Source organism: Haliaeetus leucocephalus, unplaced genomic scaffold (genome assembly GCF_000737465.1).
Source record: "Haliaeetus leucocephalus isolate CR32 unplaced genomic scaffold, Haliaeetus_leucocephalus-4.0 Scaffold849, whole genome shotgun sequence".
Classification (NCBI taxonomy): Eukaryota; Metazoa; Chordata; class Aves; order Accipitriformes; family Accipitridae; genus Haliaeetus; species Haliaeetus leucocephalus.
Genome location: NW_010973285.1, coordinates 3,446,874 through 3,464,690, shown reverse-complemented (window position 1 = coordinate 3,464,690; position 17,817 = coordinate 3,446,874). Strand labels below are relative to the sequence as shown.

The window sequence follows — 17,817 nt, the reverse complement described above, 5'->3', positions numbered from 1 at the left end:
TTTATATAACTTTTTCTCCCCCCCCCCCCCCCCCCCGCCATGGCTGATGCATGATGTTGGTCGATAATGCAAATATTTTGCTCCTAATGGATTCCTTGGGAAGCATCACATGCATTTTTCTGCAGGGGACCCAGTTCTCTGGTTTGGTTCCTGCTGAAGCAACATGTACGCTTCCATTGCCAGTATCTCATATCCCAGAGTCATTAACTGATAGTTAGCTCTAAAGGCAAGTTGTAATGACTTCATTAAAGTTTAAGATTCTTCAGACTGTGTTCAAACAGGACAGGCCCACTAGTTATATCCTGATTTCTCATGGTGTGTATCTAAATCTGTTAATACCCCATCACTAATTTATGGACCTCTTACATAGGGTATCCACAGTCACTAGTAGATCACTTTACGCAATGGCTGTGTACCCATGCTGTTTTACAACTATTTCAGTCTTGCCCTCATTTCTTCTAATAACACAGTGCCATTGCATGTCTTTGACCAAAGTTTAGCTGATATATCAAGTGCATGTTTGTTACACTAGATCTTGCTATTGCAAGTCATTGGTTTTTTCAGTAGGCAGTTGGGAATATCATGTGTCAGAGGTGTGTTTACATATAAACCAATACAGCAGGACTTGATGCTACATAGTAATTCCACATTATTAACACGGAAATAATTGGATAAAATACTAATTAACAAATTACATACTCTAAGGCTATAGCATAGTTGATTCCCAACAAAAAATCTGAAAATTATTTATATGATCACTTCTGTGGCTGAACCTTACTGTTGGATGTGCAAAAACCAGGCTGACCACGTTTACTCTTGAGAACTGTAGGTTTCAAATTTTAAATGTGGTTTCACTGCTAAAGTAACACATCCAATATATGCTTGTTCCAGACTTAAAAAGGCGATTTGCTAATGAGAGAGCTTCTTTGCAATGGATTAAACCAAACTAATTTTAAAGTTTGCATAGTATGCTAACAAGGTAATGTTAAATTCTACTTAGCATGCTTTTGCTTTCATGGGTGCAGTCAGCCTCTACTTTAGCTAGGTTTTGGAAAGATAAGATTATTATTTAAAAGAAAAAGCAGTGGTGAAAGGCATTTTGAAAAGCAAACATCCTAATCTAACACCTGAAGTGAAATATTTGGGTAGTAGCAATGAATGTAAAAACATTTAATAGGCTTTTATGGTTTTAAGCCTATTTTCTTGGTAAGATTTTTCTACATGCATAAATGTGCCATTATGGGAAAGTTTTCTTTTTAATGTTGTACACAATTAGGTGTCCCATGTTTTGCCACCTAAAAGGATCATAACTGTTTCGGTAGGCATAAAGCTGTCTTGTTTATTTGCTTGTTTGCAATAAGGTTTTCCTATATCCTGTAAAAAAAAAAAAAACAAAAAAAAAACCAAACAAAAAAAACACAGCCAGCTGATGTAACTGAAAAGTGGGTTCTTGTTGCTTAAGAATAACAGCAAGGAAAGGCAAGACATCCTACCTAGACCAATGTTTCTCTTAGGTTTTGCCTGGATTTTGGAATTCAGAAAGGGAAACCAGAATTTTGTGTGCTGTGAATTTTGGCAGATGCTAATTCCCCAGGTTTGTGGATCTACTCGGATTTTGTTTTGGGGGTGGGAGGAGGGGAGTGTTACAAATAAAGTGGATTAGAACTTGCAACATCTCTTCGGTTTTCAGTACATTTTTAATAAAGTGTATTATAAACAATGAAGTATAACACTTTCTCTAAGTTGTTCCACCCTGAGAGTTAGATCTAGGCTAGTTAATGATATTTAAAAAAAAAAAACCTTGTCAAAGTAAAGTAATGACTTTAGTAATTTTAATGTTTATACTTCTAAAGCCAAGTGACTTAAAAAATAACTGGTAGAGACAAATGGATCTCGATGGACTTTTATAATTGCACTGGGTGTACATGTCAAGGGTGGGGGCTGCTGGGTGGCCTCTGCGAGGAAAGGCCAGGTTGCCCTGCACAGGACATGGCTGGTTCCAGCTGGCTCCAGTGCACCCACCACAGGGCACAGCTGAGCCCCTCAGCCATTGTGGTGGCACCTCAAAGTAACTGCAGTTAAAGGGCAAAAATGCCGCTCAGCAGTGTGTGAGAAGGAGAGGAGTGAGGAAAAGGTATGAGAAACAGCCCTGTGAGCACCTAGGTGAGAGCAGGAGGAGGGGGGAGGAGGTGCTCCAGGTGACGAGCAGAGGTTCCCCAGCAGCCTGTGGAGGAGAGCACTGTGCAGCAGGCATTTCCCTGCAGCCTGTGGAGGGGACCACACTGGACCAGATGTCCACGTAGCAGCCTGTGGAGGACCCTACCACAGCAGCTGGATATACCCTGAAGGAGTCTGCAGCTTGTGGAGAGCCCATGCTGGGGCAGATTTAATGTGAAGGACTGCAGCCATGGGGATGATCCATGCTGGAGCAGGGGAAGAGTGTGAGGAAGGAGCAGCACAGTTAGTGTTACGAACTGACTGCAGCCCTCATTCCCCATCCCCCTCTGCCTGTGTTTTTAGTTTTGTCTGTTTCTCATCATTAAACTCTCAACTGGCAATAAATTAAATTAATTTTCACCAAGTTGAGTGTGTTTTGCCCACGATGGCAGTAGGTAAGTGATCTCCCTGTCTTTATCTTCACCCATGAGCTTTTCATCTTATTTTCTTCCCCTGTACAGCTGAGGAGGGGGAGTGAAAGAGCAGCTGGGTGAGGGTCTGGTAGGCAGCCAGGGTCAAGCCACCACAGTAATCTAGAGAGTCATTATAGACATAGCTTGTGATTAATGTACATCTTTGAAAGAATAAGAAGGGACAAGGATTGTCCCTAAGCAGAGGGAGGATTTTGCTGTGTGTATTCAAACTTTGGGAAAGGAAGAAATCTCTAAAGGAAAATACAGTGGTGATGCTCATTCAGAGGAAATAATGTCAAGGAAGGATACAAGGAGGAACAGACTATTTGGAATAGCAGTGTTCAGGCTGTATTCTGAAAAACGAGCAGTGACTCCACAAAGAAGTACACTAACTTGACTAAATACTTCTCCTTAGTATTTAACAGGGCACAAAAGACCAAGTTTTTAGACTATCTTGTCTGGTAAAATTCTTGCCAAGCATAGCATTCATTGGTAAAACACATATTTTGATTCAGCTGATTGAGAGGATTTTTCCATTGATGATTTTAAGTATGATTCACCATATAGAATACAATGTTCAAATAATCTCTGTGGTATTTCATTTCACTGTCTTTTCTGTTCAGTGTTTTTTCATAAACTAGCATGTTTACATTTTAATTTTTGTAGGGAGGGGACATAATTCCTCTGCAATTTGGATCTGTCATGGATTAAATGCTTTAGAAAAATTATTTTAAGATGTGCACTTTTTGAAACTTGGCTGAGGTTTTTCACTTGGGTTTTTTTGTAGCTGAATAATCACAGCCTTTGCCAATTTCAAACTGCTTTTACATGGGAGCTGAAATGCAGTTTTCCTGTGTACTTTTAAAATTAATTCCTTCAGTCATACAGCACAAATCTTGAAGTAAACTTTTTATCTTTGAGTTTTTGTTAGTACGTCAACATAAGTACATATAGAAAGTGTTCATATAACTTTTCCTTCCTGGCATCAGACAGGTTCTTTTTTATTTGCTTGTGCAGTCAAAATACACACTTTAGTGATAGCCTCACTTCTCAATAACTGTAATTTTTTTTTTATTTTGATACATGCTGCTTACTGAAAAAGGTAGTTAAGAGATTTTTTTTAATTTGGTCTTGTTACCTGTTATATTACATTGCTTTCACTGGCTTCCCCTTTTTCTACTGCGTCAGGTAAGCTACTTTAAAAAGTCCTCAGCATAATATTTCTATAGCTCATCATATAAGATGTTACTCCTCTGTGTAACGTGATAGTGTTTTTGTCCATTGCTTCCTAAATTATCAAATACACATTTGTCCAATTTGCTTCCTCCTGTTGGACACGGTTCCCTTGCTTATGTGTGAACACAGTACTCTTGAACTTCTGTCTGTTTCAAAAGTAATACCTTGTTATACATGCAATTTAGTGTATTCTGATATTTGCTTGTGCCCCTTTATGCTTTCGTGTCCTATACATATTATCCTGGAATGATCTTCTGGATTTCCTGTTGGAAACTAGAGAGGATAAGAGGGGGTTTTGGCATTTGAGTGAATACATCCAGTTCCAGAACCTATTGAATGACCTATGACAACATATAGGCAGATACGTAGATTTTGTTGTGTGATAACTGCTCTGAACATCTTTTTTATTTGTGGAGGAAGTGGTAGTTTGTAGATTATAACTGGAGGATTTCAGGAAGTTGCAGAATGATGCAGAAGGGATGCTTTTTCTGGAATTCCATGGTCATGGTGGAAAAACTTATCCACAAACCCATGGATAAATTGTACTTTGCCTTGTAGGAAGGTGACACTGTTCACATAGGAAAAGATTGTGTATTCAGCTCTGAGCTGGCAAACATTGCTTATGATAGCCTGGCTTGCATCTCACTTTCCATGGTATAACCTGGAAAAAAGAATAAGAAGCTCTGTTAAATCTAAGCTGTACTAACAGAAGGTTGGGGGGGTTGAAATACCAGGTTTCATGTTTTAGCTTAAAGCTGCTACTAAAATCTTTGCTAATGATTGAAAGCTAACTGATCACAGAGGAATTCAGATTATTCAAGATTTTTCCCTTAAGAGAATTTTGTAAAACCTAATTAAGTAAACCAAAATGCATTGCTTTACGAAATGCCTTTTCTAAAGCAATGATTTCTCACAGTTTTGCAGTAGTTTTGTTAGAGGAAATAATACATGTAATACTTTAATATTTGCCTTCATTGTAAAATTACTTTTATGAATATAGTTGTCTTACAAGATTTCATGGCTGTGATAACTCAGTCCACAGAAAAGTAAACGATGTGGTGTTCTAACAGAATGAATAAGAATTAGCATTAGAGGTTTTATGGAATCTGGCTTAAAGATGGCTGGAATTTAGAAATTCAAGAATTGTATTCAGCAGCTGAACAGGTTTTCACATTTAGCCTTGGGCAAAATCAATGTGCAGCTATACTAAATTTTTCTTAATCTTTTATGAAAAAAATTACTTATTGGCATCACAAACAACAACAGACTGCTATGTCAAAGCTTCAGGGATAAGTAGCTTTGTAGTGCTGAATTATGTTAAGTACAATGCTTGTCTTCACTCAGTTAATGTATGTTATTACAATGTATAACACTGGTGTATTTGTAAACTGCAGTTATCTTCATAGCAGTGTATGGTATTGTTTTGTTACTAACTGTGTACTGAGGAGCTAGGCTAGGTAACAGCCTCTATCACACTTAATGCTAGTGACATTTGTGTCAGAGAACTAAAGAATGGTAGTTCTTATTTTCTTTAGGCCTCTATAGTTTGTCATGTGTCCTAGTGCCCTGCCTGGTATTTTCTTAATATGAAAAAATGTCAAAATTTTACAGTAAGTTCACCATAGATAAGTTTTAATTCTGCAATGGGAATAGCAGCACAAGCATTCTTTTTAATAGCTGTGATATACAGACTTGAGTTGGATCTGGTGTGAACTGCCCTGGCTTTCCTCTGTACGGAAAAGAAGAAATACCGTTTACAGTACTAAGACAGCAAGCAAAAGTTTATTCGTTCAAGTATTTATTTTTGTTTTCCCATGGAGTACTCTTGAAGGTTATGAAGTATATAAAACCACTTAAGCTTTCCTGTGTGATTTGCCTTAAGCACTTGAACTAGTATTTTTCAAGCAGATACTGCTCTGAAGCTTGTTTTGTGAATACCTCAGGTTTGAGAGCTGTATAGCTGGAAGGATCTTGTGGCAATGCAGTCAGCTATGACTCATGAGACCTGAGCTGGCTTTGAACTTCCTCAGTAACTGTAGCCAAGTAAATGTTTCTTCATGTAAACTGTTCTTGCTTGTTTAGAATTTAAGAGCTAGTATCAGTTTTATACAGAAAGACCTGGGACACTTGAATACTTGCAATTGCCTTTATTTCATCAGGATTCTCTGCAGGTACCTCAGAAGAAAGCTTAGGAGGCATACAGAAAGGGTGTTTGGGGATGCTGGAGGCCTATTTCTTGCTGCATATTCTTGCATGGAATTATGATTTAGCTGTTTGGGTTTTTTTTTAAATGCTGGCTCTAGAAGGAGCCCTTGGTGCACACATAGGCTGCCTCTGCCACAGTCTTAGTCTGCCCAACTCACCTTTGAAAACTCTATAAAGGTATTTAGGTGCTCCCATTCACAGTGTCATGTCAGTCTGGGTTTTGTTCCCCAATGCCCTCGATTTATATGTCTGCTGCTTGAGGCTGCTGTAGGGTGAGGGTGTCAGGAAAAAGCAGCCGAAGCTCTCCGATGTGCTTTAGGCCCTGAGAGTAGATGGTGAACTCCTACTTGCTTCCTACTTCCCTGCATGACTAAAACATTCCTCTTGCCCTCCCTTCGTTGTGAAAGGCAGTAGGACAAATCCTGGCCTCAGCACAGGTCCTTAGTTTGTTACAGATGAAAATCACTATTTATCTTCCAACATCTGGTCAGGCAGCTGGCTAAGAACTGTATAATTTTACAATCACTTCTGAGCATAAGGGGGAAAGTGAACACTAGGCTAGAAAGAGTGAACCTCAGAAAAAAGGAGATCTAAATGAAATGGGTTGAGATCTACAGGAAGAAGGTGAAGGGAAGAGAAATAGAAACATTTCCAGAAAGTGTGAGAGGCTCAAAGTAGTCTATGAGGATGTTAGAAGAATAAAGGACAGACCTGAGAAGTGGTGAATAACACTTTGTGGTCTCTGCTACAGAAAACAATAAAAGCATTTATAGCCAGAGGGAAACCAAGCAAGTTTGTCCATAGCTTAGTGGGGAGGAGAATGTACCAGATGATACCAAAAAGTTACATACTGAAGTCTGCCAAGTTATCAATGAAGACGAAATGTGAACTCGTTCCTGGTTGAGAAAAGAGTTAATCAGCAACAACTTGATTTGTTCTGTGTTAAGAAAAGAACAGGTCACATGTGATTCAGGTGTTTTATTTGCTGTTGGTAAAATGCATATTAGAGAGCTTGCCTTTCATGTTCAGTTAATTTGGTGTTCTTATGGTGGACCCTTTTTTGAAAAAAAAAGCAGAGGAAAACGGGAGGAAATAACGGGTCCTATTTAAGTTGCCAAAAGATATGGAAAATAGGCAATTAAGTACTGTAAGATGGTAAATAGGTAACTTAATGTCTGTCATGAACAAATCATGTATCACCTGCCCAACTTCCTTTGAAGCCGTATTTAGCCTTGTTAGTGGTTATTTCTTATCTTTAAGCAACTTGTCTAACAGGACCACCTGATCAGCTGGCTTTTTTGTAACATGAAACTGCACAGTGAGCTGAGTATAACCCTAGACCTGATTTTTAGATGGCCTAGTCTCTTAACTGTAGGTAATGCAGAAGTGTGCATGCAGTGAATGGCCCACGATAGTGTTTAAAGGTTTTAGCTAGACCTCGAGGAAAACATTTCCCTTCCCTGTCTTAGCAATGAGGCATAGATTTTCAAATATATAGAAAGTTGCTATGCAAAGAAAGGGAGTACATAAACCTGCCTTTGAAAAGGGCAGAGAGATGATGGTCTTAAATCACATTAGAATATGTTTAGGTTAGAGATGAGGAAGGGAAAAAAAAGCAAGGATGGTTGTGTACTGGAGTAAGTTGTGTATGAAGCATGGAATCAGTAGTACTGCAGGCATTTAAGATGAATGTCGTGGTTTCACGCTCGCTCACTCCTCCCGCCCCCCTCCGGTGGGATAGGGGGGAGACGGAGGAGAGAAAAGAAAAAAAAACCTGGAACCTCGAGGGTTGAGATAAAGGCGGTTTACTGGAACAACACAAAGAAATTACAACAACAACGACAGTACTAATGAAAGAGTATACAAAAAGAGTGATGCACAGTGCAACTGCTCACCACCCGGAACCCGACGCTCTGCCACTTCCCCCACCGAAAGTAGAGAGCTCCCCCCGGCCCACTCCCCATTTATATACTGAGCATGATGTCACATGGTATGGATTAGCTCCTTGGCTAGTTCAGGTCAGCTGCCCCGGCTATGCCCCCCACCTCCCAGGTTCCTGTAAAAATTAACTCTATCCCAGCTGAACCCAGGACGATGAATTTTTGGCAAGTCTTTCTAACTGTGTAGCATGTAATTGCTTTTAACTCCTCCCAAAGGGCTTCAGAGGGAGATGCAGCAGAGGAATGCTATCGTGGCAGGAAAAACTTTGATAGCTAATTCTTGTACACTTGCTTTTTGGGTGATTTGGGGGAGAATCTTCCATTGTTGTAGATGCATGTCCCCCATCACGTGGCTAAAGGAGAGCCTGTCTGGGAACAGGCATAGAAGCCTGACATGTTGATGTGGCAGGTTTGCTACCCTAAAGCAGATAAACATCTTTCTCATATATAGTAATAATAACATAGCAAATGCAGTTTGAAGAAGAGGGGCTTGGAGTAGGAGACTCAATGTCCTATATTGGGTTTGTGTGGCAAAGTTTTGCTAGCGGGGGGGGCTACAGAGGTGGCTTCTGTGACAAGATGCCAGAAGCTGGCCCCATACCTGACAGAGCCAATGCCAGCCAGCTCCAAGGTGGACCCGCTGGTGACCAAAGCTGAGCCGATTGGCAATGATGGTAGTGCCTCTCTGATAATGTGTTGAAGAAAGGGTATAAACTGCTGCGCAACAGCAGCTGGGAGAGAGGAGTGAGACTGTGTGAGAGAAACAACCCTGCAGACACCCAGGTCAGTGAATAAGGAGGGGGAGGAGGTGCTCCAGGCGCCGGAGCAGAGATTCCCCTGCAGCCCGTGGGGAAGACCATGGTGAGGCAGGCTGTCCCCCTGCAGCTCAGGGAGGTCCATGGTGGAGCAGATATCCACCTGCAGCCTGTGGAGGACCCCACACCAGAGCAGGTGGATGTGTCTGAAGGAGGCTGTGACACTGTGGAGAGCCCATGCTGGAGCAGGATCCTGGCAGGACCTGTGGCCCTGTGGAAAGTGCAGCCCACGCTGGAGCAGGTTTTCTGGCAGGACTTGTGACCCCATGGGGGACCCACACTGGAGCAGTCTGTGCCTGAAGGACTGCACACCGTGGAAGGGACCCATACTGGAGCAGTTCATGAAGGACTGCAGCCTGCAGGAAGGACCCATGTTGGAGAGGTCTGTGGAGGACTGTGTCCTGTGGGAAGTACCCCATGGTGGAGCAGGGGAAGAGCGTGAGGAGGAAGGAGCAGCAGAGACAATATGTGATGAACTGACCACAACCCCCATTCCCTGTCCCCCTGCACTGCTAGCAGGTAGGAGGTAGAGAAGATCAGGAGTCAAGTTGAGCCTGGAAAGAAGGGAGGCATGGGGGGAAGGTGCCTTTAGTTTTGTTCTTATTTCTCATTATCCAACTCTGATTCAGATTGGCAATAAATTAATTTCCCCATGTTGAGTCTGTTTTGCCCGTCATGGTAATTGGTGAGTGATCTCTCCTGTCCTTATCTTGACTCATGAGCCCTTTGTTATATTTTCTCTCCCCTGTCCAGCTGAAGAGGGGAAGTGGTAGAGTGGCTTTGCTGGGCACCTGGTGTCCAGCCAGGATCAACCCACCACATGTCCCTTCTTGCATCCCTGTGTTCTGTGATTCAGTGAAGGCATGACCAGTTTTAGAAGTTGTTTGAAATGAATTAAATTAAGATGGTCAGGTATTAAGTAATTAGTAGCTGCAGTTGTTTGACTTGTCAGTTTTGTCAGTTGCTGGGGTTTTTTTCTGTGGGAAGTTTAAATTTCTTTAGATTGAACTTAGGTTCAGATGCTTGACCAAATAAGTAAAGCTTTAAAAAAATAGAATTGAAGCTTCCTGTACTTTTGTACTTCCTAGCTCATTTTTTTATCAGGTAGTTTGGCTTCTGTTGTGCTTTTCTTCCTCCTTAGTATATTTAAGCAAGAAAGAGTCTGTATTATGTGTAAATAGCTTCTGATTTCCAGTTCTTTTGAAAATAATTCTCACTGACACTGTACTGTTGTGCATGACACCAAATGAGACTTGCTTCTAGGTTTCCTCTTGTGGAGTGTTTCACAAGTGATCCACAGCACTTCAGTGGTCTGCAAGATGAACATATTTGCAGAGCGGTTCTTACATTAAAGATATTACTAACATGTGTAGACTTGCCTTTAGCATCTGGAATCAATATTTGTGGTCCTTCAGATTGCATCATTGGCCTTAACCTTAGAGCCTGTTAGCTTCCTACAGTTATTTGCATGTGTAACTTTTCTTTGTATTCAAATTCAAAAAGATATTAAAAAAGGTATACCTCTGTTATGTTTCTCTAAGAATAGTTTTCAGGTGGGGCTGGGGGGCGAATGTTGTGCTCCATTGCGTGTTTGCTAAGAAGTAGCTTTGAACTGACAGTGTTGGGACAAAGGGCAGATTAGATTTTTGTTTTGGTTCCCTGTACTTTCCTTACCAGCTTCATTGTAATGCTAGTAAAAGCTTTTTGGTATTTAAGGCGTGTCAGCTGAAAGTTAGATGCGTTTGAGTGGTGATATTGGGGAAGATTGCATGTTGCTCCCAATTATCTGACAATTCTATCTTACCTGGTGAAAACAGTTGAGGCAGAAGGTGCCACAGCTTCCTTTAGTTCCTGCTCTTCCTTGTCGTTTGGCTATGGTCTGCTTTTATGGTTCTATCCTGGTGCTTTTTGCTATGATGTATGTATCTCTTCCATCTAAAATCAATACTGATAGCAGTAACCTTAATTTTTTTTCTGTTTGAAATTTAAAAAAAAGTGTATTTCCTGGCTGTGTCCAATAGTTATTTTGCTAAAGGATTTGTTCTGAATTATGAAGTTTTGGTCAATGTTTGTGTGGAACTTTTTTGTGACAATTTTATTTAATAAGAATGTATTAAACAGGCTTTTCGATTTCAGAAGACTGGCATTTTTCATTATGAGAGTGTACGTTCATTATATGAGACAGCTACATAAAACAGAATTTAGAATCTAGGAGGCATTCAAGACAACATAGGCCAGGTTTTCTAATTACAGTGTTTTAAAGTGTTAAAATATTCTGTGAGGTATTGTTGATCATGTTGCTAATTTTAGCTACTCTTACACTTTTTTTGTCACAGCCCCATGACTTTGACGAATGCAGATTTGATATTAGCGTAAACGATAGTGTTTGGTACCTCCGAGCTCAGGACCCAGACCACAGACAACAGTGGGTAGATGCAATAGAACAACACAAGGTATGTTGGGTTTTTTTTCTGATTTCCTTTCTCACACCCTCATTAGATCTGGTGATGCCTGCGGAGACTTGTAAGCTTCCCTGTACAGTCATTAAAGTACTCAAGGTATTTGACAGGTAAAAGATGCAAGATTGAAGCTGTGTGTTAATTATGTTTCAAAGGAATTGATTTGCTTGTTCTTCATAGGTAAGAGCTGAGAACTGTGAGCTAACTGTGAACCTTTCTTGAGCTCTCTAGCTTGAAAAAGTTTGCATTATGTTGGAATGCCTTTTTAATGGTTTTGTCCATCCTCTCTCACTGATTATTAAATTGTTTCTTATCTATCCTAAATGTTAAACTTCTTAGTCTTAGAGTCAAATCTCCTAAGTTATCATTCTGGTTTTAGGGTCCTCTCTTTCATCATTTGGCTGGTTTTACTGTACCTGATTACTGGCTTTTGTCTCCTTGTCTTTTAAGGCCCTACTCTTCATCAACATTTTGGTTCAGCTTTCCTGATCTATTCCTTATGTCTTCCAATGAACTCAGTTATTTTCATTTTACCTAAAGGGCTTGAAGGTCAGGTATTTTTAAAGTATGTAGCACATGAACATCCATTATGTTTTCAGGTAAACGATAGGCACTGCCCCAAGATGTTAACTACAATACCTAGCACAATGCAACTTCTGCATCTGGGTTATACATGTGTTACAGGAATAAAAATTAAAATAGATATCTAAGTAGGTGTTTATTTTTACCTTGAGTTTCTTGAAGTATTGCTTATATAAGTTCTACATGTAATTAGGAAGTTTCACCCTTTATTGGGCAATCCTCACAATTAGCAATACATGCTCTTAAATTTAAAAAGTTGTCTTTTGATAATGGTTCTCAAAAAAAATCATCTCAATTAGAGTATTAGTCCATTTATAACTTGGCATTTTGCCTTCTCTTTGATACAGAGGTAACATTAAAGCATACAAAATTATGTTGCAAACCCAGGATTCCTTTCTGTAGTGGAGTGGAAAAATACAAAGTTAACCATTGAGTATTCTTGAGACAAAAATACTGCAGTTTGTTACTATTGCAGTACCAGAGAAATGTCTCCAGAGGATACACTGAACAAGTTGCTGGATTACACATCCATAGAGCTGGCGTTGCAAGAACTCTTTTGCAGGCATGGGGGTCTTCAGGTATGGGATTGTGGGGACATGAAACTTGGGCTAAAATTCAGACTAGGTTTGGTGAATCATTTAGCAGGTGAAATGCAGAACTTAACCTGAAGTCCGGACAAGCAGAAGTGCAGGCTGGGTCATTGTAGGCTACCATGCAGGAATGAATGAGGAAAAAACCAAAATCCTGTCTTAAACTCTGCTCTGCACAACTTTAAAGGGAATTCTTTTCCATGCTGTTCTTTTCCCTATTCTGAGGCTGTACTTAACTCTTGCTGAGTTCTGAGCTGACAATTTTATAGAACCACCTATTTATAATATGGAAGTATTGAGTGGTAATGGTTTAGATTCTGGCATTGTATATGTAAATTTGGAATTGTTTTTCTGTGTCATTTAGAAAAAATCTTGTATTTATCAACACTGAATTTTCTTCTCCTGCATTACTGCCCAGCCTCTATCATGACGTATCTGTTTGCTTTTCTTTTTCTGTCTGGTATTACTGGTAAACGTAAGCCATCTTATTTAACTTCCTTTTCAGATTGTTAGTGAGTGTTGAGGAGCATGAGTTCTAGCATTCCGAAAGTGACCTCCCTTTGTGAAGAAGCCTGATGAATTATGCAGTTTTTCCACTTAAAAAAAAAAGCTTCTTTTAATACTGGTTTCAGTTTGGACAGTTTAAACTTCCATGCTTTGCAAGAATTTGGTGGTTCTTTAAAAATAATAATAATAAAAAAAATTGTACCAGATCTCTGTCTTCACATTTAAAGGAGTGGAATGAGAGTTTTCTTGGATAATTCCACTACCCAATTGTTTTAGTATTTACTTAGAGTTAGTATCAGGGGTAGGGGTAATAAGTGCTTTTTTTCATTATTTTATTAAAGTTGTCTTTCTGCTCATTGCTAAAAGAGAGTGAGTCATGTTCTGGAATGTTATATAAACTGAAGAAAAGTATGTCTACAAGTAGGAAGTGGAAATAATTATTTCTATATATGCTGAACTGACAAGAAATAGTTCAGTTTGCATCTTGCTGTTGTAATGTAATAACACTGGACTTGACTGTTCCAAACTTGATGGCTTTTTTGGTATGTGTAGTTTGCAGTTTCATGGCTGTTAGACATTTTTCAGTTTCTTGCATACTCCTTTTTACTCTGTAGTGTTTACAGTACTCATTACAAATAGCAGTTGTTTTCATTCTTAAATGGAGAAGGAAATATTATGCCATCTCTCTCCTAAATAAACCATCAAACCATTTAATATATTAAAGCAATACATTACTTAAAAGCATTCTTTTTGTAGTATGCAACTAAATACCATGATCAAGACAAGGCACAGAAAACAGCAAAAGGTAATGCAGTCTTGTAACAATAGCTTGGACTCAGTTAAAAGTATGTAAGTAAATCTCAGAAAATCATGATTTACTAGCATTTTTTTCCAGTGCAATATTTTATTGTCTTCATAATACAGTAGAAGCTTCGTGTGATGAATGTGTAGGTATGGAGTGCATCTGTTCCTACTAAAATACATAGGAATCTTATCACCAGAAGCATTGGAAAAGTGCTGTATGCACATAAATAGGTGTTTGATGTAATTAAACATAAAACAGAAATGTCCAAATCCAGTTTTCAGTCTGGTTATTGTTAATGTTTCTTAAAGAATGCGTCTCCAAATGTCTTGTTTCTATATTTTCCAAATTGAGTGGTTAGTGCTATATCCTATAATTTATATGGAACTTTGTAGGAAAAATGTACTGCTTCTTAATAACATTGATAGGATCTGAAAAATAGATTTTCTTGGAGTCTGGAAGTTAATCCCATTTTTTCATTTGAATTTGTGTGAACAATACTTCAGTGATCCTTAGTTTTAAGTGACTTTTCACCTATCCTTTAATTTTCTTCAGCTCTTGTGGAAGTTAGTTTTATATCTAAACACTTGATTGAGAGTAGGAGAAGATGGGATTTATGAGGCAAAATATCCTATTTCACTGAAAAGTTTAGATTTTTGTGTACTTACTCTGAAATTTTCTGAAGGAACTTTTCCTGGTCAGGTTACCAAAACTCAAGCAGAACTTCCTTGGCAAGCTATTGTTGCCAGATTAAGATCGTTTTTGTTTGAGAACTAGGTTCTTGAACTGACACACAATAATTTGAATAAAATCGAAAGGAAATTATTTTCTTTACGAAGCAGTCACTTCGATTAACTTGAGTCTACTGCTATATAAAGTACTTTTTTTTGGTCTGTTTTTGAAGCTCTTTGTTGCTTACTGAGTGGGTAGATAGTTCTGGTAGGCTGCTTAAGCTGTTTGCTAACAAAAGTATGTTTGTGAGACTTACTGTAGCATGTCACAAGGTTGTTTATCTTTAGAGTATGAAAGATGGACTGAAACTTTGTGACTGTTTCATTGTGCTCCGAACAGAGAAAACACTGATTTAAAATGAATTTTATATTAAATTTGAGTATGAGCAGACTTAAAAGAACTTTCTGCTTAGCAACACCAATGAGTAGCTGGTAGCTGAGAAATTTAAAACATCTAATGTTCAAGCATAAAAACTGTTAGGATTTGCTGCTTTTTTAAATCATTGCATTAGCCTTTTCTTGTACTGAGGTTCCTGAATGCTTACTAGATGAAATGTTTCAAGTACAGCTTCTAAACTGCTTATTCTACCTGTACTGGAGGAGGGAAAAGTCTAAAACAGTGTTAAGACCATCAGTAAGGCAAATGAGAAAACAATTCATATGTAACCTGGAGTCCTTTCTACTACTTAAATGTTTCATTAAATGCACTGAACAGATATTTATCTGTAAAATATCTTGTTTTAAGGGTGTGTATCATTAGAAAGCTTCTCTGTACTCCTACCCTAAGAGACAGGCACATCTAGGATGGCTGATCACCTTTTCTTAGATGGATCTAATGGCAATGGATATTGCTGAAGAAATGAAGATCAGACTAAGTTTCCACATTTCTCTGCATGAGCACCAAGGTATCGATGCTTTTGAAAAGTTGCTCTCTTCTTCAGTAAAAAATTGGAGTGACTCCATGTCTCTACTGTGGTTTGAAAGTGGAGTATGGGATTTCTAACCTAGCGTTAGAGAAACTGGCTTAAATGTTGTTAGTTCTGTGCTGTGAGGAAAATGTCTGGGTTTACCTGTAGAGAACACGGACTCCTGCAGCGTGTAACTTCTAACAGATAAAACAAATGTGTGCTGTGTAGTATGACTAAACAAGATTTACTTTTTCACTAAAGTGGAAAGTGTTTCTTTACGCAGGTAAATCTTACAGTCAGTCTGGAGAGGTTATTCCCTTCGTCTTTGCAACACTTAAGACTTACTGTCTTTTTCTGTTAGACAGAACAGCTGCCCATTCCTCAGTTGTACATGTGGACGTCTTTTACAACTGGTAACTTGTAGGGCTCTCTTCCAAACTCAGTCCTCATCTTTCTTTGAGGTACAGCACCAAAATCGGTCTCAGTATTCCTGCTGAGGATCCCACAAATGTTATATAGAATCTAGGATTACTTTGTGGGTCTTGTAGACTACCCTGTTGTGCAACGCCATGATTTTTTTACTTATTCAGCTTTAGAACCACTAAATCTGGTTTGTCTCTAGAACTATCTGCAGATTTTTACCTGCCCTGTACTTGCGCAGTACAATACTTCCTATACGTAAATGTTGGACTTCGTTTTTCTTCAGTGTACAAAAGTGTGAAGTTTTTGCTGCTGTTATGTCAACTTCAGTCTTTCCAGCTCTGCTGTCTTTGGTGTTGGTGTCTTTCCAGAAATAATTGTTTGTGCGGCTTGGGTTGGGTTCAGATTCTTAAGTGGTGTGCTTCTTCTAGTACTGTATAAAGTATGGAGACTGGCTGGGTGAAGAAAGGCTAGATCATTTAGCAGTATCTTGGTTGATAGCTGAGCTTGCTTGTTGTTCTGTTGGGAGCTGCTTATCTCAGTCTGAAGCTGTGTACTTCTGTACACTTAAGATAATCTTACATCTTTGTGTCCCTGAAAGCTGTGATCACTGTCTGCCATATGTTCCTAAATAAAATGGTTTCTCCTCCATCTAGTCAGAGCATTAACAGGTAGTCTTCATAATCTTAGTAGAGATCTTGAACTCTACTTCTTTCAAACCCCTACCCCAAAAAGTAGTGAACTTAGTTGAGGTGGTTTTCTCCTATCTTTCCCTTAAATTAGCTAAATATATGAAGTGACTGAAGATTCAAACTCACATAAAGGTTAAAGTAATTTTTCATCACTGTATAGCCAGACTGGTGAACCAGGGTGTTCTGAAATAGCTAAAGAATGCCTGAAAATTATAGGCCAAAATGCAAATTAGCAGAGCATTGCCCTGTGGGTGCAATACCATGTGAAAGCAAACATTTCAAAAAATGCTTAATTTGGTATCAAATAACATGAAAGACTTGTGACACTACTGCTAAGCCATAAGAGTATTTCAGTCATTGTTTTTGTAATGCTATTTAATGAAGGGTGATGTACATGGTTAAAGTAAACTTGGTTCCAAGTCTAATGCTGAGTCTTGAAGTGACTGGACCTAAGCTATCAGACTCAACTGGCTACTAGCTGGCTGTGCAGTAAGTAGCCAGGCTCATTTCTATAAACAAATGGGATTCTGGTAGTAAACTCGGTGTTATTAATTCACTTTGTGAAAACAACAGTGGTATATCATTTTGATAGTGTATACTTTCTTTTAGTAGAAATAAGGGGAATGTCATTGTTTGTAACTGGCAGAATGACAGACAGTAGTTCTAGGAGTCGAGCTCCCGGTGGCAGAGTGGCAGCACGTTTCTGCATGGTGTCCCTGAAAACAATATTTTTCATTGAGACCCGTGTCAAGCTTGACTTTGGTGGTAAATGCCCCTTCAAATCAGGGTGAGCTCTTGGTATCAAGAACAGAAAGTACAGAGCTGCAATGTTGAAGTAGTGAGTGACTAAATGGTTAAAAGTTTACATTTGCCAAATGGATCTGCATGCTGTTTAGTCAGTATTATTACTCATCTCAAACAGTACTGTGCGTTAACAGTTTAATAGAAAAAATCTTGGATGGTCTGTATGCCCATCTACCAAATGCAGTCTTTTTTCTTTCTAAAAACACTTTGTAGGGGGTGGTTTTTCTTCAGTGAGCTTTCATTACAGTGAAACTCAGTGAGAGGATATTAACAGAGCGGAGTTACACCCTAGCCATAGGGAGTAGATGCTGCTCAGCCACATGGGTGGGGTGCACAAGCAGCAATGATACATGTTCAGTAACATTCAATGGAGGTAACTTTTTGGCTGTTTCGAGACAGACACACACCACCACCCACAACTGCTGCCCCTGTCGTCGTCGTCCCGTCCCCCCCCCCCCCCCCCCCACCAACACGGCCACCCAGGACCCACACCACA

The 17,817-nt window shown here is 39.3% G+C and overlaps 1 protein-coding gene across 5 annotated transcripts in view; it reads left to right on the top strand.

Annotated features, from left to right (window-relative positions):
- Nucleotides 1-17,817, top strand: part of COL4A3BP (collagen, type IV, alpha 3 (Goodpasture antigen) binding protein) — a 74,637-nt gene that overhangs the window by 12,179 nt on the left and 44,641 nt on the right. For all 5 annotated transcript variants that reach the window (XM_010582823.1, XM_010582827.1, XM_010582826.1 and 2 more), the window contains exon 3: nt 11,163-11,279. In XM_010582823.1, coding sequence (XP_010581125.1) covers nt 11,163-11,279 — 117 coding nt within the window. The remainder of the gene's footprint in view (nt 1-11,162; nt 11,280-17,817) is intronic.